Raw genomic sequence first — 26,652 nt, forward strand, 5'->3', positions numbered from 1 at the left:
TTCAATGGCCATGGCCTCCTACAGAGGCAATCGTTGATGCTTCCACGTCTTCCCACCTCCGGCAGAGTAATCAGCCGCCGCATGCCCTTGTCCACGGATCAGATATTTGTAGATGGTCAACCCTTCCAGCCCAACCGGACCCCGATTATGGATCTTGTTCGTGCTGATACCGACTTCTGTACCAAACCCGTATCTCATTCCATCCGCAAAGCGACTCGAGGCGTTCCAGTACACACCTGCGCTGTCCACGCCGCTCATGAACGTCTCGGCGGCTTCTCGAGACTCGGTGATGATAACGTCGGTGTGCTTGGAGCCGTGGGTGTTGATATGCGAAATAGCGGACTCGAGAGCCGAAGGACCCGACGGCACGGTCTTGACGGCCAGGATCAGGTCTAGGAACTCCTTGTCGTAGTCGCTTTCCGCGGAGTCTTGTAGCGAGGCAGCCTGGGATTCTGGCAAGGCCTTTTGTAGAGCAGCCTTGGACGCAGTATCGCACTTGAGCGTCACGCCTTTGGCTATCAAGGCTTGAGCTACAGCGGGCAAGACGCTGTTGAGTACGTCCTCGTTGACCAGAAGTGTCTCCAGTGCATTGCAGGCGGCCGGGTAATCGGTCTTGGAGTCAACAATGACCTTGACCGCAGTGTTTATGTCTGCATCGGAGTGGATATAGGCCGCGCAGAGGCCGTCAGCATGGCCCAGGACGGGAATCTTAGTGTTATTCTTGACGTATCGAACCAAGTCATTAGATCCACGGGGAATCACCAAGTCGATCAGGGAGTCCTGAGCAAGAAGGGAGGCGACGATGTCTCGTGTCTTGACTAGCTGAATCGACGGGATGGGGATCTGCGTCTTCGCTAAAGCATTCGAGATCACCGTGGCAATGGTAGTGAACGACTCCGTGGATTCCTTGCCGCCTGGTACGCAAATTAGTATACGCCCATCCATCATTTCTGACGAGCAGCACCCACCTTTCAGAATTGCAGCATTACCAGACTTGATCGCCAGCGCAGCAATATTCGCAATGACCTCTGGCCGGGCCTCGAAGATGATCAACAGAACACCCAGAGGGCAAGTAACCCTTTCCAAAACAAGTCCATCGTCGAGCAGCGTTCTCAAAGTAACCTTCCCAACTATCCCGCGGTAAGCATGCGACCTCGAAAACCTAGGAGCCGGCGTCACATACTCGGGTCTTCCAAATCGCGTACACTCAATATCCCAGTAAGCATGTCCTCGTACTTCCCAGGTCGAGAGAGATCCAGCCGCTTCAGAACGCTCTGACTGAGTTCGCCATTGGCGGCCGCTTGCTTGGCTGCTTCAACGTCCCTCGCATTGGCTTGCAGAATTGTATCCTTCTCCTTCAGTAGCGCGTCATGGAGGACAGTCAGAGCTCCGTTGCGGGCATCAGTGGACAATGTCGCCAGCCGTTTTGAGGCTAGAGATGCGCTTTTGGCGATTTCGGCCGCAGAGGACTCCGTGAGAGACATTTCTTCTCTTACAGGTGTAGCAACGTTCAAAAGACTTCTTACTATTTAGTTGCTCTACCAACCTGGCTTTGCTCATGTTCAAAATGATCTCTTCACTGCCGATTTCGGCGAGGGGCTGTATGCCGTCACGTGACACTTGGAGCTCCCCGCAAGTTGACGGCGGCCCAGGTGGCAGGCGGCATTGAACGTCTAGGCTACTAGTACTCGGGGCTGAACAAGCTCTCTAAGAGTGCTTCAGTTAATTCCAAAGATAATCACACAAGGGATTTTCCGTGAGGTTCAAATCCAAGCCTAGCTATAGCAAAGGATTTCCTCTCAGTCCTTTCTCTCGGCCTCCTCCTCGTCGACTGCTCGTTGTCGTCTCCCATCGTGAACGTGTCTCTCTCTCCGTTACAAGATGACAGAGGTCTTGAGGAAGCTCCAGTCATTTCCCCCTCCACCAGAAGAGTCCAAGAACCTCACCGACAAGCTCTATCATGAGCGCGCACAGAACTTCGTCAAATCCTTGAGCAAGTCATTGTCCGCTGATATCAGAAGCTCGGAAGCTGCGTCGTCCCTACTAGACGTGCGTTGTTGCTCTCAACGGCTGATCACACTATTCGGACGTTGACGCTAATTGATTTAGCAACTTGACCCGTCCAAATTCTCGCTGTCATATCTTCTTGTCTTCCATCATCAGATCATAGGTCTGAGCAATAAGCCGAACGACGCCGTACCAGATGGTTTCTATCCTGGCAGTGCACCTTGGCGACGGGCTTGCTTGTTTCTGGGAACATTTGATCCAGTGCAAGTTAGATATGCGGGGAATCAATGGCGCACCGTGGTGGAACTGCTCGCCAAAGCAGCGGAGTCGGCAAACAAGGTACCCATCTCCCAGGGCCACTGAGTTGCTGTCTATGATACTGATATCCGCAAGCCCTTGGTAGCAATTCGTCCGATTAGAGATGCGATCCTGCGACTTGATCCCACCGGTGCGACTTTCACGTCGACTCATGTGATTCTCACGCGCTTGTGTTTACTGGCAAGAGCATACTCGCTTGCTCTTCCAGTACTGGACAAAGATGTCTTCTTCTTCCCAACGCATACGGATGTTGCCTTCCTACAACGCTCCGAACCGATCCCGTGTGCATCCCATGAAATTAGCGCAAACTATATCACAGTTTCCTCTGGCTTGACAAGAAGCTTTGGTCACAGAGAATACCTAAAGTATTTCTTATACGGAGGTATGATTTATGGAGCGCTAAAGGAATGGGGCAAGGCACTCCATTTCCTTAGCATAGCCATTTCAGCTCCGGCAGTCAACACCGTTAGTCTGATCATGGTGGAGGCATATAAGAAATGGGTCTTGTTCCAACTATTGGACAAGGGCTCTGTATGTTATATCAGACACCCGTCCCGCAACGCGAGGCTGACTCCGGAATGCAGGTGCCGCCACTCCCCAAGGCTGTGTCTCCGCACGCAGCAAAATTATACAAGTCTCTTGCCCGACCTTATAATGCGCTTGCCGAGGCATTTAAGGCGGGCGATTACAACGCGTTGAAAGCGGAGGCAGAAGTTGGGCAATCCGTCTGGCAAATGGTATCCGATCACCTTTTCCTGTCTCTGCCTTGAATCGAAGGCTGATTCCTGCAGGATAATAACACCGGGCTTGTGTTGCAAGTCCTTCGTGCATTCCAGAAACATTCTGTGCTCAAACTCGGGTCTACCTTTGCAGCTCTCACCATAGCCGATATCGCAAACCGGACGCACCTTGCTGCCGGCAACGTCGCGGAAGTTGAGCGTTCCGTCATTAATCTCGTGACGCGGGGAGAGCTCAACGCAACCCTACTACACTCGACCCAAGGATCGGAGTCGACCATGGTCCGGTTCGGCGCCGCCGACACAAAGCCAGCAGCCGACTTGGAGGACACCCTTCGAAAACATCTCGTCGAAGAACGCGAGAAACTCTATAACCTTGCCAAATACGTCCGGGCCAGTGATTACAGGATGGAGCTGGGCACAGAGTACATTGAGTATCTGCGCCGGAACCAGAAAAAGCGCGAGAAGGCTGCCAAGGACGGCGGGGGTGCAGCCGGCAAGATTACGGACTTTGATTTCGATGAGGATATGATGAGCGACTTGCGATAGATGGTAGTTATTTCCTGAGCATTAGTTCTTTTTTTTTTTCTTCTCGATAGAGGCAGATGGTCTACGACTCAATGGAATGTCACTTAAAGGAGGGGAGTTTGGCATGGACGAAATGCAAGTTTCCTATTTCACAAAGTTGTAACAAATCAATGCATCATGACTTTCAAAAAAACCGACACAAGTTGCGCCCGTACAGATAATAAAGAGAAATCATAGAATCACATAGTTATAAGGACTAGGCATGTGTTGAATTGACTTTTTTTTGCCTTCCTCACTTCATTCCATCGCTGCCCCTTGTTATCACCCTCCTACTCACGCACTCGCGGCTGATTGTTGTTGTTGTTGACCCGACTTGACATCTGCAATGGTGGACGAAGTGCCAGACAGATCCGTTGGCTTGGCCTTGGGGTTCTTTGTGTAGTAGTTGGAGATGGCAGACTTGATGGCATCCTCGGCAAGCATGGAGCAGTGCACTGTAGACAGACGCGACCGTCAGTAAACCCATCCCACATTATTTAATCTGCCGGATAAAAGGGATACATACGCTTAACCGGAGGCAGGCACAATTCCTTGGCGATCTGCGTGTTACGAATCTTGCTCGCCTCCTCCAACGTCATCCCCCGCACCAACTCGGTCAAGTAACTCGAGCTGGCGATGGCACTGCCGCAGCCAAAGGTCTTGAACTTGACGTCGCTGATGGTCTGCGTCTTGGGGTCGACGCGGATCTGCAGCTTCATGACGTCGCCGCAGGCCGGAGCGCCAACGAGGCCGGTGCCGACGTCGGCATCATTCTTGGACATCGACCCGACGTTACGAGGGTTGTTGTAATGGTCGAGCAGTGCACGGAAAACGTCAGTATGGATCATCCCCGGTTACGGAGGATATGAATGAGGGCTACTTATCTTTCTCATGGTAGTGCCTTCGCGCCGCAACGCCCTGCTGTGCCGGCAGCGCTGTTTGCGTCGAGCTGGAAGAAATCGCTGGCCGGACGGCGGCCGTGGCGGGTCGGGCAAGACCGCGGCTGGTAGTGATGAGAGCGCGTCGGAACATGTTGAACTGGGAGTTGCAATGTGCACGTTGGTGATCGATGAGAGAGAATTGCTGAGGCGAAGCAGGAAGAAGAAGTCCGAGAAAGAGAGAGAGAGAGAACCCCGAATCCGATACTACTTCCTTAGGCCTAGATCCGATGGCATTTGATAATCAGATCTGATAAAATAGGTTAGCGGGTCTTGGCACGCCACCCGACTGCCGAAAATCGGTCTCCAGCGATGACGTCGATTCCGGTTGACTAATCCGTGGTTTATCAATCAGATAACAAGAACTCAGATGGTTCGTCCAGCGACCCCATGTTGCCACGATGGCAGTGCCAATCATCTTAGCGCTGGAGGGCTGTTTCTTAGCGGAAAGCGGAGGTCGGCTGGGGAGAGCTTAGAGCTGGGAGTGGGAAAACTGTGTGCATCGTCGAGGGTCGTTAAGATTACACAGCAGAAAAGCGTCTCCCGTTATAGAGGCCGCATTATAACGGAGCTTCGAGATCCAGATCATCAATAGTGGTGGCTACTACTGGTCGATCGCCCCGAGTGTGGGATACTATCTTTTCGACTACACCATCAAGGTCGAAAAGAAACAGCCCTCGTCTCAGGAAAAACGGGGATTCTCACCTAAATCCATGATGCATTTATGGCAATGCGGGATCCCGTTCGACCGGCGAGTATTGACTGGAAGACCCAGCGGTCAACTCTGGCCGTGGGCACCTCTGAACGATTGATAAAGTTGCGTCATCGTTGATGAATCTTATAGGGTAATTTCTCTCATCTCGCCTCTCAAGGTAACAGGCATAGATATCTGGATGAACACTGCCCTCTCAGGCATCAACTGACTAAACCTTCAAAGGAGCGACAGGAAAACGACTGTTGACAGAGCTCAGAAGTCCTCGTGGGTGCCCATTATTGTTCTCATTCAGAATTCTTTCCTTACTCTGGGATGATCCTATTCGCGGTGCTCATAGCCCTGAATCGTCTACTTCCCATGCGCCATGTCCCGGAACATGTATCAGTCTCTGCATTGCACGTTCTCACGTCCCACAGAGGCTCAGTGTAGTCGTATGCAGTAGAGGTGCCAACTACCACTTCCAAAGGGACTTTTTAACCGGGAATCCGAGTCTCCGTCTAGCCTCGGTTTGATCGTGCCCACAGATCCAGCGGCGTCGGATTCCCATGCCTAGTTCGGCATCTTCCTCCGGCTCCGACTTGACCGCCGATCTGATTTTCCTCGATTGCCAGCCTCCCACGCGGCTCTTCATGTCTCTACGCCAGTTGACCGAGTATCACCACCTCCAGTCCGGTTTCAATGCTTCATTGCAAATCGGAAGGGCAAGTCAAATGGCCATACCTTCAGCCTGTCTCAGCGACGAGGCTAAGCTAAGAGGGATCCGTGCCTCTTTAACAGCTGCCTTCTTGTGGCCATAAACATGAATTCCTGGTCCATGGTTCTTAGATTACTCACCCTGGAGAGCTCGAGATTCTCGGCTTAAGTGGCAGAGGAAACCGTTAAATGAGTCTTGCCTCTCTCCGCCGAACTGCTGGGCCTCAGTACCAGTACGGCTTATCAAAGCATAACTTAGTTTCCTGATCCTAGTCTATGTTATGTATTCAGGTTCAGGGACTGTGCGGAATCTACGACCGCATCCCGTAGCTCTTTACTGCATCATTAGACAAATGGCGTCTGAGTGTCAAACGTCAGTTCTCTCCATCGAATATCGTTTCGTGAAGTGAGATATCCTGGCTATATATATATATATATATATAACGAAAACCATGCTTGAAATTCTCATCGATGGGAGCATAAAAAACAGCTGAGCTGATGGTGCCAACATACTATTGTCAAAGGATCTCCTCATACTCGAGGCTTCGATTGTAGATGGACATGCAATGTCGACCTGGGACGTTCAAGATCTTCGTTTCGGTGAACAAGCTGAGAGTTTTCACACAACACTTGCCATGAAGCTCCAATAGTAGAGGTAAGAGCCGCTCAAGGAACCTTTCCCGCTAGACGGGTTCAATTGACCCCTCTGAAGGCCATTTGTTTGGCATGTTGGAGGTGAACGTTGGAGCCCCTCTCCCGTCCATATGATGTGCGAATATGGAACTTCAGGATGACGTTACGGATCAAAGGCGGCATAGTGGTTCTATTTCCACCTGAAAAGCAAAGAATTTAATAATCTTCTAGGAGGCAGCCGGGTATTTTCATCTGACTATCTTGCGTATATCTATATAAGGGAATCTGCCGGCTGCATGGACGTGGCCATGTGTTTCTTAGAGATGGCCTGTCCCTTGGTGCGCCACCATCATAACACGCCTGCAAAACGGCTCTTGCTAATCGTAAACACGCTTAAACATTGATTTGCGTGCGGAGTTGTAAACTCTCGCGGTACCAAGAAGGCCAACTTCCGCTCTTGGAACAGCTTCCTCGCTTATTAGGGTTTACCAACAATCGACACCACTGCGAGCATACCAAAATACACTGTAGCAGAGGGGTGACCTTTGTCGTCAAAATAACAACGAGCTGGTTCCCACATGGGACATCATAAAAGGACACCGGGCACCCAAAAACATATTGCAGTTGTTGAGTTTGCAGCTTCATGCCGAACTGCAGAAACTACCTCTCACTCAGTGAGGGTTTCAGAGATTCTTCAAAGTCCTCGATATCACCCATTTTTCTCCATTGCAACTTCAAACCGGTGAGATGAGTTAAACAGCAATTCTACCTGTATGTCAGCCTGACAATGGCAGGCATCTTGTTGGCTATGAGGAAGTCGAGCGGCCGGCAAGCACGTGAGACTGGCAGCACTTGCCAATTCATTCTCACGAAACACAGTCGCGATTAGAAAACTACGAAAAGATGCCTACCGTAAGCCGAAATCCTGGAGGCCGATTGGGCTACTCAACAGCGCTGATTAAGAGAATGGAAACGGTCATGGTGCGGTATTCCAGGACCTTGCGGAATCGTACCAGTTCCTTCCCGAACGTCACATGGGAGCTAGAAGAGGTCGCCTGGCCGATGCAGCGCTGGACTTGCCAACAGCACCAATTCCAGCAGCATGGACTGGGAGAGGAGTGGTCTATCCTTTGCCCTTAGACATGTCAAAGGTATTCGATCACGTATCTCGAGACTTCCTCACACATATCATGCGCCAGAAGGCAGTCTCGGCTTCCATTGTGGGCTGATTATCTGGCTTCATTGTCAGGGCGGACTATCACATAGCGTTCAATGACAACGAGTCGGCACCGCAGTACCTACTGGAAACCCACAAAAATCCCCAATATCGCGGATCCCGTTTCTTTTCTGTAGCTTGGAACTCATCGAGATCTGTACTCCGCAAGATCTCCGAATTCACGAACTACGACTCGTCGACGATTGCAACATGATCTTGTGGGCCCCATCCACACTTCAATCGAGCAAATAAGATATCCTCGAGTGTGTGCATGAACGGCACACGGTCTGGACAAACAGGGATGGAGCATGCTTTGCGCGGGAAAATACAAACTCATCCATGCACTTGCTGACCACACTAACTTGCCGCACCCCCTAATGTTTCATTGATCCAAGAATCTGCGAATGAACGCGAGGATGTCCGGGTGCCTGATGTCGATTTTACAAGATCGTGGATTTTATGCGGCAGGCAAGGACACGTTACTGAACAAGGATTAGAAAGACGAATATGACAGGCTGGTCGCCGTACGGGAGTAGACTATCAGCATGGCATATTGATGGAAGTGTAAAAGGGTTCCTACTTCCTGCAACACCGATCATGGCCACCCGAAAACTCTGATCCGCCTGGTCCTGAAAGCCGTTCATCAGAAGCCTTTTAATTACAGATGATTTTGAGGGCTGGTAGTCATGGTTTAGCTTTGATCAGTGAGATTCTACTGGGAATAGGCGTCGAGAATAACATTCGCGTCTGTCGCCACCAGGTAATGGCGCTTGCAAGGAAAGAAGGTTGAAGAATTAGACACACAAGAGAAGAAATCGGACTACGAGGGTGAGTTGGACGAGGAAGATTACTGATGGTCAAGGAAGGATCACTCGTTCGACTTCTCGTCGGGCAATAGCAGCAGTATTGCAGATCAGATTCATGGTTGCGGATTTGGTAAAACGTCTGGTACCGAGTCTGCCGAGGATCAACACAATATCTTGCATCCAAACCTAAAGTGGGATCGATTTTGGGTGGCATTGACTTGGCTCCCGAGGCCGGAATGAAATGGGACGATCGGATACCGGGGCAAAATCGCCTGCACCCTATGGAATATTTGGCTCGGAATGCGGTATATCTATCTTCGGCCATGCTCGCCAACTTAATCGATGAGAAAACACGCTTTTGAAACGTTCGGGAAATCCAGTTCCGGACAGTGATGAACGGAGTGCAGGAGGTCCTTGCCCTGAAGGTCATGACCATCATGCTTACAGCTGCCTGAGAAGAGACAGACAAGACTATTTTGGTTGCTCTTACGTTGTGCCTACAGCAGAATATGATGGATGGAGTGAGATGGCCAGTAGAATAACTCTGCTGCTACCTGGAACTCGCATCATTCACCATATACCGCAACGCTCCAAGGATCATGCCGGCCTATATAGTGTGGAAATTCATTGGGGCTTTCGGTTCTTCTGTATCCTCCTATAAGAAAACCGAGTCTTGTCTCAACTGTTCGATATTGAACACATTTGGGCCGAGAATAGCTAAACCGTGAATTCCCTCATCAACGAGGAGAGAGCGAACAGTCATAGCAAGGTTGAGACCTGGGGTTGCTCCTAAGACTCCTACCACTCTATCAACCTTTCGCACTCAGAAAAGCCGGAGACATTCCGCCCTACACAAAGTCTAAGCAGTAGATCAAGCAGGAGATTTTCCCCGAGACGCCAACTCAGTTCGAGATCGCGATCTACGAGAAACTTTCGACTGATACAGACCTTGACGACCGGGATCGATTTGCATCAACAAGTATTCGCAGTGGAAAGTCGAGGAAATTCTAGCGTCTTCGCAGAAGTCGTTGTTAATGCAGACATCGAGGCCCTCATTGACCGGTCTCCCCGATGCCGGAAAGCACAAGGCCATTGATAGGAGACTGGAAATTGAAACTCAGTCCTTCAAGCGACTCAAGGGCTTGTGAAAACGCGCTTTCGAAACCTGTGACATTATTTCCAGTCATGTCTCCCTGGCATCAACGGCCCATGTTCCGGAACCGAAAATTCCCTCCGAGTTATGGAAGGAACTTGGACAGCGATGCCGCGACGCCAACTGGATATGTGAGCTTTGGCCGGCTCAGAGACAACCAGCTACAACCTTGATACTACATGTGGATATGTTGACCACATGGAACTGTTGCTGCGGCGCCTCAATATTGTGGCACCTGACTCAGGTCACCGATAAGATGCATATCGGCTTCCTCCCGGACAACGCAGGGACAGAATTGTTATATAATTGTTCAGTTGCTCAAATATGACCAGAATCCCAAACCGATAATGCGTGTGTTTACCCCAACGGTCCGGTGTTTATCCTCTTCGACGTCGACGACATCTTCTAGATTTTCCACAAGATGCACGACTTCGAGCGGGATCACCACCCAGGGCGCCTTGGACCTGGTACACAACTGCGTTCTATGGGTGCGGTCAAAGGTTCCTCGGCATCCGCATCATTCGAGATCGGCCAGCTCGCAAGCATTAGCTATGTCAAGGCTCGTATGTAGACAATATAATTGGCCGAACCGACGTCGCCGGCCGTCGATCTGACATGTCAATAACAAAACTTTGCGGCCCATCTTGCATCTGAACGCTACATCCTCGCTTAAGTCCTCAAATCAACAGGTTACTCAAATGGCCGGGAAGAAAGCCGGCACATTCGAGCAAGATCAAGCCACGCACCAAGGCCAGCAAGGGTAAATTGGCAGGGACTGCCACCCAAAACACTGAGACTCAATGTTGTAATAACGAGGGTGACGGCTTTCAAACGCTCGTGAGGACGGCGGTAGATACCAGATTCCAGAGCCATTGGGCACATTGCTGGGACCGCAACTCTTTCAGCACCTTACGGTCCCGTCCTGAGACGTTGGATATGCCAGGTGATCCCGCCGAATCCGAAGACATCGGCACAAGTTGTCCCGATGCTCAGGGGGGTAAATTGACTGAACTCCGGTGCTAGAACATCCATTTTGCGCCCAAAAGCCGAGCTATAGTTACTGATTGGCCGGAAATGTTGCAAAAGACACCAACTGTGGCTCATCGGGCTCTGCTCCTTGATAGCGAGGAGCTACTCAATGTCGACCCCGTCGTTGTGTTTGAGTCCATCTGTTTGAATCGAATGCCAGTGGAAGCGAGGCAGCATATGGGTTGCTGTCTTGCATCGGTATTTGAAAGATCGAATAACTGGCGTAGTCGTGATCTGTTTGGGCTCTCAGCGAATGTCGTGGGGCAGTTGCGGACGTCGCGGCCTGGTAGACGATATTGGGGTTTAGGGTTAGATAAACAGGATGGCGACATAAAGCCCGGAATTTTCCTCCGCCTGTGCAGAAAGCACCGCGAGGCGGACCTTTCTCTGCTACAGATATATATATATATAAGGGTGGAGCATCTGGCTTTCCCTTGGCCTTGATATGACTCCAGCACACGCTTGTCGAAAGGAGCCGTATATATATTCGCACCAAGGATGTTCGGAAGAGCTTATCTCTGGTCTGAACTTTATGGATCGTCGCGTGTGACTTCAGTCTTTTTGTACGGGATCAATTTCAGTAAGACTTTCCTGCCAACAATGCGGGCTGATTTCCTCTGGAATTAGCTTGCAATAACCCCTCTCGAGGACCTTGAAGCACGTCAAGTTGATAACAGTGTTTACACGGGGGTTGAAGCTGAAAGAACCAATCTACATAGAACCGCCGCCAGGAGTGAAAGTTCATGTCTGGCAGCTTTGTTGGGGGCCTTTGTGGTTTGAAACAGGATGTTCGAAACTCGTACAACCCTTGGGAGTCACTGTTTCAGAACATGGAGATCCCTACACGCGTTAGGTTGCGGCCGGCCCAAGAAACTCAATTGGAAAGCTCATCTTAAGGAGTTCGAACGCAAGCTGGAAACCAGGTGGCTGACTTTAACCTGTCTCGCGGTGAAGAATTCGGGACTCTCCTCACCAGGCAAGGAAAATATTCCGATCTCGCCGGCGTCCAACTCTTTCTCCTTACCATTTCAAAGCCAGTTTGCCAACCCTGCTAGGACGAAAGCGGAGCAAATCCTGTCAGTCAAACCAAGGCTACAACTGCCCCAGGTGCAACGTCAATGATTACGTGCTCGAAGAGCTGCGTTGCCGGACGTAGCGAGTGTGGTCGAGGCGAAATATTCTGATCAGTTCGTCAATGATCAACTTGAGTGTGCTGGACAGCTGTCTAAGTCGGTTAATGGGGATGCTGGTCGTCAACTATTCCACCCAAGGTAATAGTAGCCCAATTGGCATTGCTGGCGACTTTGAGAGACAACAATCAGATCGTTGACGCATGTGGACGATTGCAACTGGCATCTCCTCACGATGTCTATAGCACCACCGCCTTCTGCATCCTAATATGAACCGATGGCACAGCTCATCGGGGTCACTAGGGCTTAAGAAGCTTCTCCACCGTCGTCGTACATTGGTATCGTTGTCAAACTCTTGCAATGAGTCTACAGCATTTACTGTTAACCCGATGGTCGGAGAGGGACTTTTGCTGTGGACCAAGATAGCCTCGCGGAACCGAACATGGACTGTGGAAGAGTGAAATAGAGTTAAGAAACGAGAACGGCTCGCTTATATTTCTATTTGTTTGTGATATGTAAGCCCCTCTTGCGTTTTTACAGATTACAGCCTCTCAAGTCTCTCCGACTTGTCAGGTAAAGTCGCGCGGAAATATCAGGTATAGAGACAGTGGCTGTTGAGTACCGATATTAGGGCTTGTCCGGATCTCGCCAATCATAGCAAAAAGCATGAATTCTTGGACAAGATAAAGATTCCAAGCAACATCTCGACTGCTCCGACCCTTAATCGGATGACGCCCATGCATTGCATAGGTACTTTGGCTCATCTATGGCCCACCGAAAAGGAAGTTCTTGACCATGCTTCCGCAATCCCAGGATGGTTATCACTGTTCCTGTACTCCGTACCTGTTCCTTTCAAATTCCAGCAAACTCGGACACAATGCATTGTCATTCCCTCTCTTTCGAAAGTATGGAATACCAGGTTTCTTTACAGGAACTCCGTTATCAATTCATCTCTCGGACGGGATTATCCCAGTCCTTGTTTGTTCGTTCCATTCTTTGTGAAAGAGAGGAGCTGGTGCCTAATTATGGGCTTAAGAGACCATCATACGGTTCTGAAACCGACACTGGATACTCAGTGACCCATTGTCTAAAATTCGGGAACGTTCACATAAAGTCTGCGGAACCGAGAGCAGTCAACGATGTCCAGGGCAAAACAACTCTATCCTTGGCATAGGCACAGAGCCAGAGTCGAGCCGCAGAGCTTCCTGGAGAATCGGTGCGTGTCGTACCGTCTGGTCCTTCCCTTAACACACATCTCTTCCCCTTTTTCTCGAAGCCTGTTTCTGTTCGTGGCGAGCTACAACGTGAGGTAAGTTTGGTCCTGCATTGTGCCTTCCTTCGACCATGAGAGAATCAAATATGGTCGTTTGGGTGAGGTATGCCGATACTGAAGGAGTATCCTGTCGAACCACCAATCATCGAAAGTAGGACCTAGTCCATCGCAGGTGGAATGAGACATGTACGCTCTCCTGAATATCATGCATAGCTCCGTCAAGCTTTCATTAGTGTACATTCCAAGGAAACTGCCAAGGTCCGTTAGCGGCAATGTTCGCTGAGGTCGCCAGCCCGGATCGAAGTCTCCAATGGATACAACCAATATCAAGGTTATACATTGGATAATTATCCGACCGGTTATCGGAATGAAACAATTAGGGAACCATGCGAGCCCCATTCTTAAAAAGCAGCTGCAAAACCTCCTGGAAACCCATGTTACAAGCAGCCTGAGGAGCACTTTGATTGTAGCCACCTCCTGCATTGACATCTGCAGCTTTCTCTAACAGCACCTTCACCAACTCTTTGTGGCCTCTACCAGAAGCAGCTCAGAGAGCATTGCCATGGAGAGACCGCCTCGTGAATTGACATCAGTCCTCTCTCTATCAATCGCTGCACTACCTCCGTGTGGCCTCCAGCAGAGGCAGACTGGACGGCACTGCCGCAGAGACCACCTTGCGCATGGACGTCAGCTCCCTTTCTCAACAGCAACTGCACCAGATCCTTGTGGCAGCCGGCAGAAGCAGCTTGAAGAGTATTGCCATGATGGCTGCCTTGGACATTGATGTCGGCACCCATATCCAGAAGTTGACGGACAATATTATCGCAGCCTTCGGCACAAGCAGTCTGAAGAACTGTGTCATAACGGCCGCCTCGTCCTTGAATATTGGGCCCACTCTCCAACAATAGCCGCACAGTTTCCTTATGACCCGCAACAGAAGCGGCCTGGAGTGCATTGTCATGAAAGTTGCGTTGCAATTTGACATCATCGCCTCCCCCCAGCGGCAGCTGAACCACTTCCTTTGTCCCTTTTCCGAGGCAATTTCAAGAGCACCGCCAGAACCACCTTTTGCATGGACCTCGACGCCTTTCTCCAACCGGAGCTCCACGATTTCCTTATGGCCTTCGGTAGAAGCAGCATGGAGGGTGGTGCCATAGACGCCGCCAAATGCACGGACATCGACACCTCTTCCTAACAGTAGCTACACCAGTTCTTTATGACCTCCAGCGACAGCAGCTTGGGGCGCATTACCATGGTGGCCCCTACTGCATTAATATCGGCGTTTCTTGCCGACAATTACGACAATAGTCGGACCACCTCTTTGTTTCCGGCAACGGAAGCAGCGTGGAGGGCGGTACCATGAGAGCTGTTTTGTCCAATGATATCGGCCCACCTCTCCAAAGAAGCCGCCAACATGTGTATGACCCTTTGCTGAAGCGATCTGATGAGCACTGCTGAGGCCACATTGTGCGCAAAGCGTCGGCGCTTCTATCCAACGGAAGACGAACCACTTCCGTGTTGCCCTTGGAAGAAGCAGCCTGGAGAGCGTTGCCATAGTCTCCACCTTAAGTTGACGTCATCTCCTTATCTATCAATAATTCAACAGTGCGCCGGAGGCCAGCTTAGGATGCGTAGCACACTGGGTCCGCTATCTGGCCAAAAGAGAGCAGGTTTGATCTAGGGGTAGTTAGGGTCCAAAGAGATCGCCCCATATCCTGTGAGCCTGTCGCTATTGAAGGAGAAAATTTAAGATTCTCCCCTGTACTTCCTCTTCTTTTGGGCAAGCTTCGCATGGTTCAACCAGTATTTTGCAGTGTACTGCGCAAAAGGAAATATGGCCTTGTTTTTCCAGACGGGCTCCTGTGAGCCCAGCAATGACAAGTAACCCAGGAATATCACTGACATCTTACTGTGTGGCTTCAACAAACCTACTCACCTTGCCAGCTGCCCTTCTGGATGGTCAAGGACTCCCTTGCAATCTGATGGATAAGGTCCAGCTTTGAATCATGGACGATGATGAGCCCGCATACTGTTCCTTCTGGAGAGCTAGCGTCAGGGCCATGTTGGCCTCATCAAGAGTCAAAGGGTCGTACTGCTGCCAGGACGATCTGAAGCAGAACCTTGGCTAGAGTTCGTCTTGGGTTCTTGTTAGATTGCAAAGGGTATGGTGGATACCCAGGAGCATGAAGTACGCCGACTGAGACAGAAGACTTCGAGAATAATGTTTGAGAAGTTGGAGCCACGGCCAACCCCCGGATATACGGATGAAAGACGAAGGGGATAATCGCTGTATTTAAGAAGACATGGCCTCCAGAAGAGTGTGATCGGAACAAGTTCATCATCGTGCTCATACTTTCTTGATTGTTCTTCGCTAAAACTTCGCTTTCTTTTCATTTTTAGTAGGCTCGTAACGGCGAAGTTTCGCATAGTTCTGTTCAAAATTCCCTCGTATGCTGTTGAGGTCTCGGCTGGCAAACCGGTAAGGAGTGCTTTGAGATTCCCCCGTTTGCCATATTCATTCGGTCTCCTGATGATGCCGAACATGAGGTTGAAGCAGAGATAAGTGCGATGTTCCGTGCTTTTCGGTCGCCTTGCAATTTTCAGATGGTCTCACTCCCCAAAAGCATACGCGATTTCTTCCATTCTCGCGTCAATAATCAAGTTGATCTTGCTGTTGATCTGTACTGCCTTGTCATCACTATCAAGACGGGTGTACGTGCTGGTGCTGGAGAAGCTCTGAAAAGATACCTTCAGGTTACTAGTAGTGTGGGCGACTAGTGATCAGGAACTTGAAGCCCTGACTGCAGATTGGAGTCCCAAGAGATCTGGGAGGTAGAATACATTATTGATAAGCTGCTGTCTGCTATCCAGGTGGCATTCGTCGAAGGCGTCAAGGACGCAAACAACCTCGCCAGCGTCTGGAGAGTTCACGCACTTCATTAGAATCCGCCAGAGTTCAGGGAAGTTCTGTGTCAGACTTCTGCCGAAGTCCTTGTGACTGGCAAATGAGTGCTCGATCAATCTTCGAGCACTATCTTGCCCGAAAAGCTGGCGGAGCACGGAGTATTGCATTATATGCGACGCTCATCTCTTGTCTTTCAAAAGAAATAACACAGAGTTGGCTGACGTTGTACCATTCGTGGACAGACGATGTTCGTCAATCAATGCTCGTGTCAGAACAGACTTTCCGCAACCAGGGCCTGCAGTCACCCAAAGCAGACCTAGGTCATGTCTTGCCATTTGCGGAATCACTCGTCTTCAAACACCGTTCGCATATATCCTTCACTCGGTGGATTATGATCCTTGAAAGTTTCGTAATCGGAGGCGAGATCTCCGCTTTGTCAACTTTCCGGATCTCTTTCCTTTTCTCCAGAATCATTCTAATCTTCTCAAGGCTTCCAACTCGTGCATCCTTTGCAACTCTATTTCCCTGGCCTTTCGAGCTTCCTGTACCTCGAGAGGAGATATGTACCTTTTGCACTGTTCGCTTCGTGCACTGATTTCTGTAGACTATGTCCCATTCATTCCAATCAGCCACCGTTCGACGCTCAGGAAAGCTTGGCCATCGAAAGATGACATATAGATTCGCCATTGCTTGTCTTGCTGATATCTATTCGTGGGAGGTTCAAAGACCTGGGTTGCTTTTTTGTGCTCCACTTGTCTCGGGTCGGTGTTTTCCTAACAGTCTGGAGCACACTGTGCGAAACTTCGTAGTTACGAGTCTACTGAAGGTGACGAGAAAGCAATGTGGTAGCGAAGAACAATCAAGAAGTATGAGCACGATAATGAACTTGTTCTTCTCTTTTCTCTCATCTGGTGGTCATGTCTTAAGTACAGCGATTATCCCCGTCTTTCATCCGTATATCCGGGGTCTGGCAGTGGCTTCATCTCAAAACATTATCCTCGACGTCTTCTCTGTCAGTCGGTGTACTTCATAGTCCTGGGTATCCACCATACCCCTTGCAATCTAACACACACACATCGTACTGCAATTTCACAGTTCAAACATAAATGGCATGATTGATAACCACATCTTAAGAGCCTTTGTTGGTAATTGTTCAGTACCGACAAAAAAGATCGAGCCTCTCCAAAGAGATATGCATAGCATGTAATATACAATTACTAGTACCATTTCCTGCTTTCTGGAGTCGAAATTCTCTTTCTAATTATTAGCTTTGATCACTAGTTTTCGCAACCTGATAAATGATTTCGGGCATTTACGAGTGATATGATCTGCCAGGTCCAACCCGGAAAAGGAGCGTGGCAAATGAAGGATCGTGTTCGAGGACTCACAATTCCAAGCTTACCAGCGACCTAGCGACGATTGAATGAGATAATGTGAAGTAGTGTTCGTGAATAATAAAGAAGTGAGAAGATGCAGTATGATTGTCCATCCATCAGGAAGTCATATCTTAAGTACAGTGATTCTCCAGCTTGTATCCATATATCCGGTGTTCCGACTCCTGTTTTCAGGTGGACACAATACGAGAGATGGTCACAAGGAACCGTCATACTCTCGAATATCCACCATATCCACAATCTAACAGATCGGACTATCTGTTTAGTGAATATAATCCCTACCGTGCATACCAAAGCTGCAGGCGGACCCAAGGCTAGGGTGTCGACAGCCACGAGGAAAACAGACAAAAAGGGTACTTTTTTTTTTTTTGAAACGTAACCAGTACCACGCATAAAATCAATTACAATATCTGGACGGAACTCCTTTCTGAGGCCAGTAAAATAATATTACTACAGTAGGAGGGAGCTCTCTCTCAATATGGAACATATATATTGGGATGAAGAGCTACAGACAATAATAGAATGTCACCGATGACTGGGATAGCAATTCAAATCATTATTTGTCAAAGATTGGAATGCAAATGGGCGAAAGTTTATGAATGGTCGAACTTGGACGAAAAGCGAAGCAACGATTTTTCCGGCTCGTTGTACGGCCAAGGGAAAGGATACGTACATAGTCGTATATGGGATACAGTTTATATACGTCACGCTCAGGTCTTTACACCTTCTGCGATGCTACCGTGCACGCGTTGGAAATACGCCCTTGTTTTCATGCAGTACAGCTTCCCAAATAAAAGAGGAAGCAACCCAAAAAATGGAATTGCAGTTGACGGGACGGACGACCAAATTTCTCCAGATTGAGATCAGATTGGAAAACGTTTCCCCTCAATCATATCGTGGACTTGTTGAATTTGCCGTAAGTTGAATGGTTTCTCGGATGTCCTAGGAAGTCCAGGGCACAGTTAAATTACAACTGCCTCTGGCATTGCTCGGCTCATCGAGAGGTGCTGCCAGAGGATTGTGGGCACACTGGGCCGAGCGGCAAGAATCTGCAGAAATTGCGTTCATTGGGTTCAATCGCCCCAACCCCTTGACATGGGTGCGGGAATGGACAGGCGACCCCGGCATGGCCCCTTCAAAGAAACATCTGCACCGCCAACTCCTCAAAAGATGAAGTCTTTCCCCAGAGTCCAGACAAATCGGTCCTCTGACTACACCCTGGACTCCACAAAGCCCAATCATCAATACACCGAGTTCCACGAGCAAAATCAACTTGGCAGGCTTCACAAGGCTGGCGTTCCGGGATTTCACACACGGGGATCTGCCCTCATTGAGAGAAAGGAGAAGAGACGCCTCAACATGTGCTTATGCCCCCGATTTCAAGGCGCAGCTTGATTTTAGATGGCTCCTGACCGACCCCACAGGGATCAAAAGGGCGATGCGCTGGTGGCTTTGGCGAAACAGTCGACCAGTTTCGTCTAGTCGACCAGCTGATCAAGGACGGCTAGAGCTGCGCTCAAGAGGTAGGCATAGATGTCCCAGACCTGGGGTTTTTTAAACCGGCAATCCTGTACGGTTTTCCCCCTACACGTAGCTAGATGGACTGGATGGCCGAAAGACTGCTTAGAGTAACAAATAATAACTGTTGGGAATATTTGGGCATTCCTCCTGTAAAAGCGGTCAAAACAAATTTGCCAAGCTGTGTGAAACTTCCTAGTTACGAGTCTACTGAAGGTGACGAGAAAGCAATGTGGTAGCGAAGAACAATCAAGAAGTATGAGCACGATAATGAACTTGTTCTTTTTCCTCTCATCTGGTGGTCAAGTACAGCGATTATCCCCTTCGTCTTTCATCCGTATATCCGGGGTTTGGCAGTGGCTCCAACATCTCAAACATTACCCTCGACGTCTGTCTCAGTCGGCGCGCAGTTCATGCTTCTCGGTATCCACCATACCCCTTTGCAATCTAACATGTATCCATCTGAATTCAACACAAGCTTAGAATACTCGGGTTTACCGCTGATGGATTGGATATACAGCAGCACATCTACCGTATCCCTGATATCGGGGAAGAACCAGGATTCTATACAATCCGTCATGCACCATAGATCGTGCGCTGCCTGCACACGATTTTCAGTGACGGTATTCCAGTACACTCTCCCGTATGCAATAACTCAAATTTTGTACGAGCACCGTCGTAATGACATTATTGATGATCGAACAACGGATTCACGTTCTGGAATCAACGATCACTCTAGTCCGTCCGGAAGTCGTCCAGTAATTCTTCTCTTTGCTGGTATCATCCGTTCCAGGTTCCACTGAGATTCTGTTAGATTTGTCAGGGGCATGGTGGATATGAACGTGATGATGCGCCGAACCCAAGACCGGAGACGTGTAAATAAAGGGAACCTCGGGCTAAATCTCAAGCTGGGAGAACCGCTGTACTTTTACATACCCGCACGGACTCGAGAAAATAGAGAGAGACAATAAGCAAGTCCATTTTGTTCATTTTTTTTTTTTTTTCATTCATCTTTGGTAGGCTCGTAACTGCCTAGTCTCGCACAGGTTCCGGCAAAGATCCTGTGTTTCACTCTTCCCTCTTTGGTTCACAATCATAATTGCCACTTGCATATATGGATTTTCTAGAAACCTATTCGCAGGTGGCTCATCAGAACCATGTTCGCTATAGGATCGATGGCTCGAATAGAGATGCCCGAACGGACCGTGAATCGAAGTAGAATGCTGATCTTGCAATTTGCGTTGTGTGGCATACGCAAATTAGATACCATATATTAAATTTTCAGGGGAGTGGTGGGTTCCCAGTACCATGGTTATGACTGACCCGAGGAAGAGGGCGTATAGAATTAGGTCTGAGAGAGTTCGAACCTCGGCGAACCGTCGGATGAAAGGAAACGGGCTGAAGGAGAGAACCGCTGCATTTAAGTCAATGACTTCCGCACAGAGAAGAGAGCAAGAGCAGACAACAAGCTCATCAGTGTTCAAATTTCATTGACCATTTTCCATCAACTTCTGCCTTCACCTTCAGTAGACTCGTAACTGCGTAAGTACTCCGTGTACTATTAATATGTAAAACGTGGTAGACTGCCGCTCATAAATTTGAAGACAATTTGTAGTGCGAGGTTTAAGTGCCAGCCAAGACAGGAACTTTTATTTTACTGAATAAAATTTTCATTTCCTGCTGTAACAGAGACATTTTCGTGTTGTAGATGATCCATTTTGTCTGCAAAATTATGGAGGCCGCGCAAAGCGAACAATACTATTTGCCAGTCATTTCATTTCTCCGGAGTCTGTTCTGTTAGATTGCAAGGAGTATGGGTGGATACCCAGGAGCATGAAGTACGCCGACTGAGACAGAAGACGAGGATAATGTTTGAGATGGAGCGACTGCCAAACCCCGGATATACGGATGAAAGACGGGGATAATCGCTGTAATAAAGACATGACCTCCAGATGAGAGAAGGGGGAACAAGTTGATCATCGTGCCCATATTTCCTTGATTGTCCTTCGCTACAACTTCGCTTTCTCCACCTTCAGTAAGCTCGTAATAGCAAAGTTTAGCACAGGTTCAAATAGACAATTGATCAAACAACTGCCTTGCGGACAAGAGCACAATGCCGCAATTTTCTTCACATAGCGTGCAGTTCCCAATTATCTCCAATTTTCGCGGTAAGCCTATGTCCCTGTTTCAAAATACGGATTCAATGATTTATGGGTGACACCAGTAGGAACAAGGCTCACCACGCAGCCTCTACCCCCGTACGGAGAGAATAAGGGGAAGTAAAACCAAAAATCTAATTAATCATGGGAAGCTGCAAATTTAGGCAATCAATATCTTTACACGCATTGTGATTTTGCGCTTTCGTTCGATCGACATCGCGCTTGGTTTTTCACTCATAACTGGACCTTTGAAATGACGCCGACAGATTATAATGTAGTATCCATGTTCCTTGCCGTGGTCACCGTAATTGGAAAGCATATCATACGCTGCCTACATTTGTCACATCCCCCAAGAGATGCACCGATGCTCAGCTCTCTTCAGAGCAGCAAGAAACATTCGGAGTCTACGTGGATCCTTTCGCGCCACTCGGATCGAGCCTGGAGACTTTGGCGTACTGTCCCACCGATCTCTCTCTTCTCCCGCCCCTGTGACCAGTTACGGGGATCTAATTGGAAAGAGGTCGCAACTCTGCGAACGCAGCTCCATCTGCAGCCTTCCCCAGGCATAGAGAAGCATTGCACACCAGATCAGAAGTCCGATACTGACAGACCAGCTGTGCACGGGTAAGATCGTCTTTGGCAGGCTTCGTAGTGCGGGAAGTCCTGGCTTATCACACGATTTCCATACGTAGCGAACAAGAGATACTCCTCAGCACATGCTTTTTCACTGCCTCTCGATTTCAAGGGAAGCTCTAGATCGATACGGCGCAAGGGGCAGCTTGATTTCAGGTGGCATAATCACTTATTAGTGGTCCAGGGATGACACGCTGGTGGCTCTGGCAGAACAAAGTCTATCAATCTCTAGCAAACCAGTTAACTGATCAAGGCGGCTAGAGCTAAGCTCTTGGCTACAAAAGGTGGGCAAGCTGGGGTATCGCTGGGTATCGATTTTCTTGTTTTCAACCGTTCTTGGGAATTGCTTTTGATGATAATCGCGAAATTTAAATGTAATAATAATCCTCGGGAAAGCGTGCGTGAATGTTATATAAGGCTTGTGAACTTTCCCGCTGGAGTTGCAGTTGCACTCTATTTGCTGGCTTGTTTGAAAATCATAGAACCTAAGCGCATTATTATGAAATGCCGAAAGGATACTGAGCTGATCATGAAAAATCTCGATGGTTATGAGCGATGTGCAAAGATGTCTAAATATTGCTCTGTACATCTGCGGTCTCTGTAGAAAAAGGATTCTTCCCATTCTTTTTTTATTGATGGCCATCAGAATAATCTCCAGTAGGACTCCAAATGCAAATTTTCGCACGATCCTTGCGGCTCAAATGATTCTCCTTCCCCCCTGCTGCCATCCGTAGTTCAATAGTCATCTATTTTACACTTTCTGTACAAGGGAAGTCGAGCATCTGCCGCACGATGGGCTGACCATGCCCTGGTCTTTAGTGGAAGTTTGAACGATATATTCATATTGAGAGGAATGGGGTGTGGCATTTTGTGCTACGAAAATGAATGCATGCGTTCCTATTTAACTGTTAGTTTGCAAGGGGTATGGTGGATACCCAGGAGCATGAAGTACGCCGACTGAGACAGACGTCGAGAATAATGTTTAAGTTGGAGCCACGACCAAACCCCGGATATCGGATGAAAGACGGGGATAATCGCTGTACTAAAGACATGGCCTCCAGAAGAGTGTGACAGGGACAAGTTCATTATCGTGCTCATACTTCCTTGATTGTTCGCTACAACTTCGCTTTCTTTTATCTTCAGTAGGCTTGTAACGGCGAAGTTTCGCATATTAACATGAAAACTCCACGGATGAAGCGGAAAAATGTTCTATTTATCATATGCATCATAGTATTTGATACGTGCCTCGTTCATGCTGCAAAAAAGTGCTAGTACATCTGTCGATGGCTTGCAGCGGACAATCCAGACTCGTCGGGTAAACATGTGCTCCTGTTAGACTAAGGGGGCATTGTGGACGCCCCGAAGCATGATAATGCTTACTGAGACGTGATCAATGCTTTGTCGGAACATCGGATATACTTCTGATACAAGCTGGGTGGGAGATCGCTGTACATGATCCATTTCCAGAGAGAAATTTTGCGCAGGTTAGTCAAACACTGATTGCATCCATAGTGTTGTCGAGAACTGGTGTCCTGATGTATCATCCCATCCGCGGAACAAGGTGAACTCATAGCAATGTGTACGGTCCTCCGAATGCAACTTGAAATACCGTAATTTGGCAGCTGCTTGGAGAATGTACAATGTAGGTCGTAAAAATTATTCGCCTGTCGAACTTTCCGAGCAGCGAAGCTATTGTGTTTGGGAACGTGAGATGTGACCTCTCCGGACTGCACAGACAAAATAGCATTATTATTGGTCATGCTACCAATTGCGAAAACTAAAAATATATCCTGCGTGCATTAAAGCGAGGCCATTGCTAAATTGCCTCACCTTTGGAGCACAGGTGGAATTATGAAATCTTTACAATGAACCGTCAATCATTTCTGGCTGTGCGAAACTTCGACGTTGCGAGCCTACTTAAGATGGAAAGAAAACGAAGTTGTAGTGAAGAACAAGTATGAGCACGATAATCAAAAATGAACTTATCCTCCTCGCTCTCATCTGGAGGTCATGTCTTCTTAAATACAGCGATTATCCCCTTCGTCTTTCATCCGTATATCCGGGGTTTGGCAGTGGCTCCAACATCTCAAACATTATCCTCGACGTCTTCTGTCTCAGTCGGCGTACTTCATACTCCTGGGTATCCACCATACCCCTTGCAATCTAACACTGGCACAAACGTATTCCCATTCTCATCTACATACTCCGTATATATCTGGCTAAATTCTTAGACAAGGTCTGCGGTGCCAGCTGCATGGTCAGCTGCTGAGGCTTCAGCAGCGAGGTTCGGTAATTCAGCCGTGTCAGCACCTATTATCCCAGCAGCCTTGGCCAGCGCAAAAGACTGCTCAAAATCGGCAATAATATCATCAATGTGTTCCGTACCGACAGAAATGTGGATGCCATCTTCCTTCACTCCAGATGCAAGACGCTCGTCGTCCGTCAGTTGCTCATGGGTCGTACTCCAGGGATGGATCGCAAGGGTCTTCGAGTCCCCAACGCTGGACAGTGGCAGTTGCATTCAGTAAATGATCTCGAGCTGATTGATGACTGTAGCCCACTTACTTGGCAAGGTTGGAGATCAGCTTGAAGCCATCAATTACTTCTCTGCCGGCAGCGGCACCGCCCTTAACACCAAACGACAGCACGCCACCGAAACCCCGCTTGAGGTACTTTTTCGCCGTTTCGTGGGTAGGATGGCTCTCCAGACCGGGGTACGATAACCACGACACGTTCTCATTCTTTTCAAGCCATCGCGCCAGCGTCAGAGCATTGGCGGCATGGCGGTCCATGCGCAGGCTGAGCGTTTCCAAACCCAGCAATAGCTGCTGAGCGCCGAATGGGTTCAAGCAGGACCCCATGTCCCGAAGGATCTCAAGCCGCACGCGCATGGCGAAGCTAATGGGACCGAACTTCTCCCAGAAGTTGAGGCCATGGTAACCCTGCGATGGCTCGGTGAGCTGCGGGAACCGAGCTTTATGCTTCCCCCAATCGAACTTGCCGCTGTCGACGACAACGCCAGCAATAGTGGTCCCATGGCCGCCGATCCACTTCGTCGCACTGTGGACGACAATATCGGCGCCGTGCTCAATGGGGCGAACAAAGTACCCACCGGCACCAAACGTGTTGTCAACCTTTGCCGATTTATTAGTGACGAATGCTGTCTGGGAAATCGCCAGTTCCACAGGTAGGTTACGTACCACAAGCGGAACACCCCTCACATGGGCTACTTTGGAAATGGCCTCAAAGTCAGGAACATTAAATCGCGGGTTTCCAATCGTTTCAATGAAAACGGCCCTGGTGCGCTCGTCGATGGCCGCAGCAAAATCCTCGGGATTATCGGTCAGAACGAACTTGGCCTGGATGCCAAGACGAGGCAAGAAGACCTTAAGTTGGTTGTACGAGCCACCATAGAGGTTAGTCGTAGAAACAATGTTGTCACCGGCATTCGCCAGAGCCGAGAAGACCATGAATTGTGCGGCTTGTCCGGAGGACGCTGCCACGGCAGCGGCGCCGCTTTCGAGAGCGGCAATGCGATTCTCAAAGACTTCCACAGTAGGCTACAGCCCCATTAGCATTAATAGATCTCATTGACTGAGGGCTAGACACATTTGAAACTCGTGAGTAGACGTGGCCAGACATTTCCTCTAGCCCAAACAATCTTGCGCCATGGGCCGAGTCATTGAAGACAAATGACTAGTACAGAGGTTAATTTCCATGCAATCTAGTCGAGAACCACTGGATTTCATTTACTGTCGACGCATAGATGGGAACAGCGCGCGCATTAGTTGCCTTGTCTGGCGATTGACTTCAATGTCCATCAGACCCTTCCTCCCCACCCTTTCGAAGAAACGCACCCAGCATGAACTTGTAAGGTTTCGAAACGAAACGAACGCTCTTCACCGGACATGGTAGTGGTTGAAAAGGCAATAAATATATATAATCACAAATGAGGAAACAAAAACAACTCGTCTCGCAAGGGATGTCCCCGCGAGAACGGCCCTTCATTTCCTTTTAAGTCTGTTCCGTTTCCACTGCGGAGAACGGATCTCTGGCTATCACCTGGGACAAAAAGAGGTTTGGCGCGACAATATATGACGTGGACATCCTTTTTGGGAAAGATGCAAACTCTAATCTCAGGCACAGGCTTCCTGTAATTGAAGGGGTCTTTCGGAATTCCCATGATTAGATAATATGTATTCCAGTCGTTCGTCATTGACTCGATTTGAGTACACACTCTATTGGTGCGATAATATGATCTAGTTTCCATGAAAAGTCAAAATATCATTACTTTGCCACATAGCCTTTTCGAATCATGAGAGAATGCTCGTTGGATTACTCATACCTACCAGGACAATCACCTTTTTATGGCTCTTTGCTCACCCCATTCATCCTGTGGTTCAGTATTTTTCTAGCCTATATTGCAGGCTTAGCTACGATCAATTAGAAGGCGGAATGTCCCTAATAAGTGGACTGTCACTTGGAAAATGTAAAGATTTCAAACGCGTTTGGGGATTACCAGGATTTGCCTGCAAAACTTCACTGGTTACTGCTCTCGCATTAAAAAATACTCCTCTCTCTTAGTATCGGTTGGCCATGCAATCCAGTTCGATCCACTTCAGGTCCGACAGGATTATGTTCGTTCCATCGGGTAATACCGTTGGTTAATATTAGCACCATTGTACATCCCTTCCGCTCAATGAGAATCGGAAACGCACGGCCTGACTCCTATTACAAGTTGATACGATTCTGGAGCGCAGATCGCCCGAGACAGGATAGATATAGCACTGCTATGAAGAGCAGTTTCAACAATAGACGCTCATGAACA

The 26,652-nt window shown here is 48.8% G+C and overlaps 5 protein-coding genes across 5 annotated transcripts; 1 reads left to right on the top strand and 4 right to left on the bottom strand.

The window, feature by feature from the left end:
- Positions 1–18: 18 nt before the first annotated feature.
- Positions 19–1,484, bottom strand: VTN49DRAFT_3329 (uncharacterized protein; the record flags this gene model as incomplete). Its single annotated transcript, XM_069411153.1, has 3 exons — positions 19–914; positions 969–1,130; positions 1,184–1,484. The coding sequence occupies 3 exons, from the start codon at positions 1,482–1,484 to the stop codon at positions 19–21; spliced, it is 1,359 nt and encodes a 452-aa protein (XP_069268607.1).
- Positions 1,485–1,881: 397 nt separating this feature from the next.
- On the top strand, positions 1,882–3,611 carry VTN49DRAFT_3330 (uncharacterized protein; the record flags this gene model as incomplete). The annotated part of the gene is made up of 5 exons (XM_069411155.1): positions 1,882–2,049; positions 2,110–2,346; positions 2,401–2,856; positions 2,910–3,062; positions 3,117–3,611. The coding sequence occupies 5 exons, from the start codon at positions 1,882–1,884 to the stop codon at positions 3,609–3,611; spliced, it is 1,509 nt and encodes a 502-aa protein (XP_069268608.1).
- Positions 3,612–3,923: 312 nt separating this feature from the next.
- Positions 3,924–4,661, bottom strand: VTN49DRAFT_3331 (uncharacterized protein; the record flags this gene model as incomplete). Its single annotated transcript, XM_069411156.1, has 3 exons — positions 3,924–4,084; positions 4,156–4,449; positions 4,514–4,661. The coding sequence occupies 3 exons, from the start codon at positions 4,659–4,661 to the stop codon at positions 3,924–3,926; spliced, it is 603 nt and encodes a 200-aa protein (XP_069268609.1).
- Positions 4,662–13,591: 8,930 nt separating this feature from the next.
- VTN49DRAFT_3332 (uncharacterized protein) lies at positions 13,592–15,277 on the bottom strand (the record flags this gene model as incomplete). The annotated part of the gene is made up of 4 exons (XM_069411157.1): positions 13,592–13,748; positions 13,804–14,234; positions 14,294–14,402; positions 15,246–15,277. 4 exons carry the CDS (start codon positions 15,275–15,277, stop codon positions 13,592–13,594), a joined length of 729 nt encoding a protein of 242 aa, XP_069268610.1.
- An 8,774-nt stretch (positions 15,278–24,051) lies between these two features.
- Positions 24,052–25,734, bottom strand: VTN49DRAFT_3333 (uncharacterized protein; the record flags this gene model as incomplete). The annotated part of the gene is made up of 6 exons (XM_069411158.1): positions 24,052–24,325; positions 24,390–24,958; positions 25,025–25,384; positions 25,434–25,520; positions 25,578–25,632; positions 25,682–25,734. 6 exons carry the CDS (start codon positions 25,732–25,734, stop codon positions 24,052–24,054), a joined length of 1,398 nt encoding a protein of 465 aa, XP_069268611.1.
- Between the last annotated feature and the right edge of the window lie 918 nt (positions 25,735–26,652).

Source organism: Thermomyces lanuginosus (genome assembly GCF_041956635.1).
Source record: "Thermomyces lanuginosus strain ATCC 200065 unplaced genomic scaffold VTN49scaffold_28, whole genome shotgun sequence".
In the NCBI taxonomy this organism is placed as follows: domain Eukaryota; kingdom Fungi; phylum Ascomycota; class Eurotiomycetes; order Eurotiales; family Trichocomaceae; genus Thermomyces; species Thermomyces lanuginosus.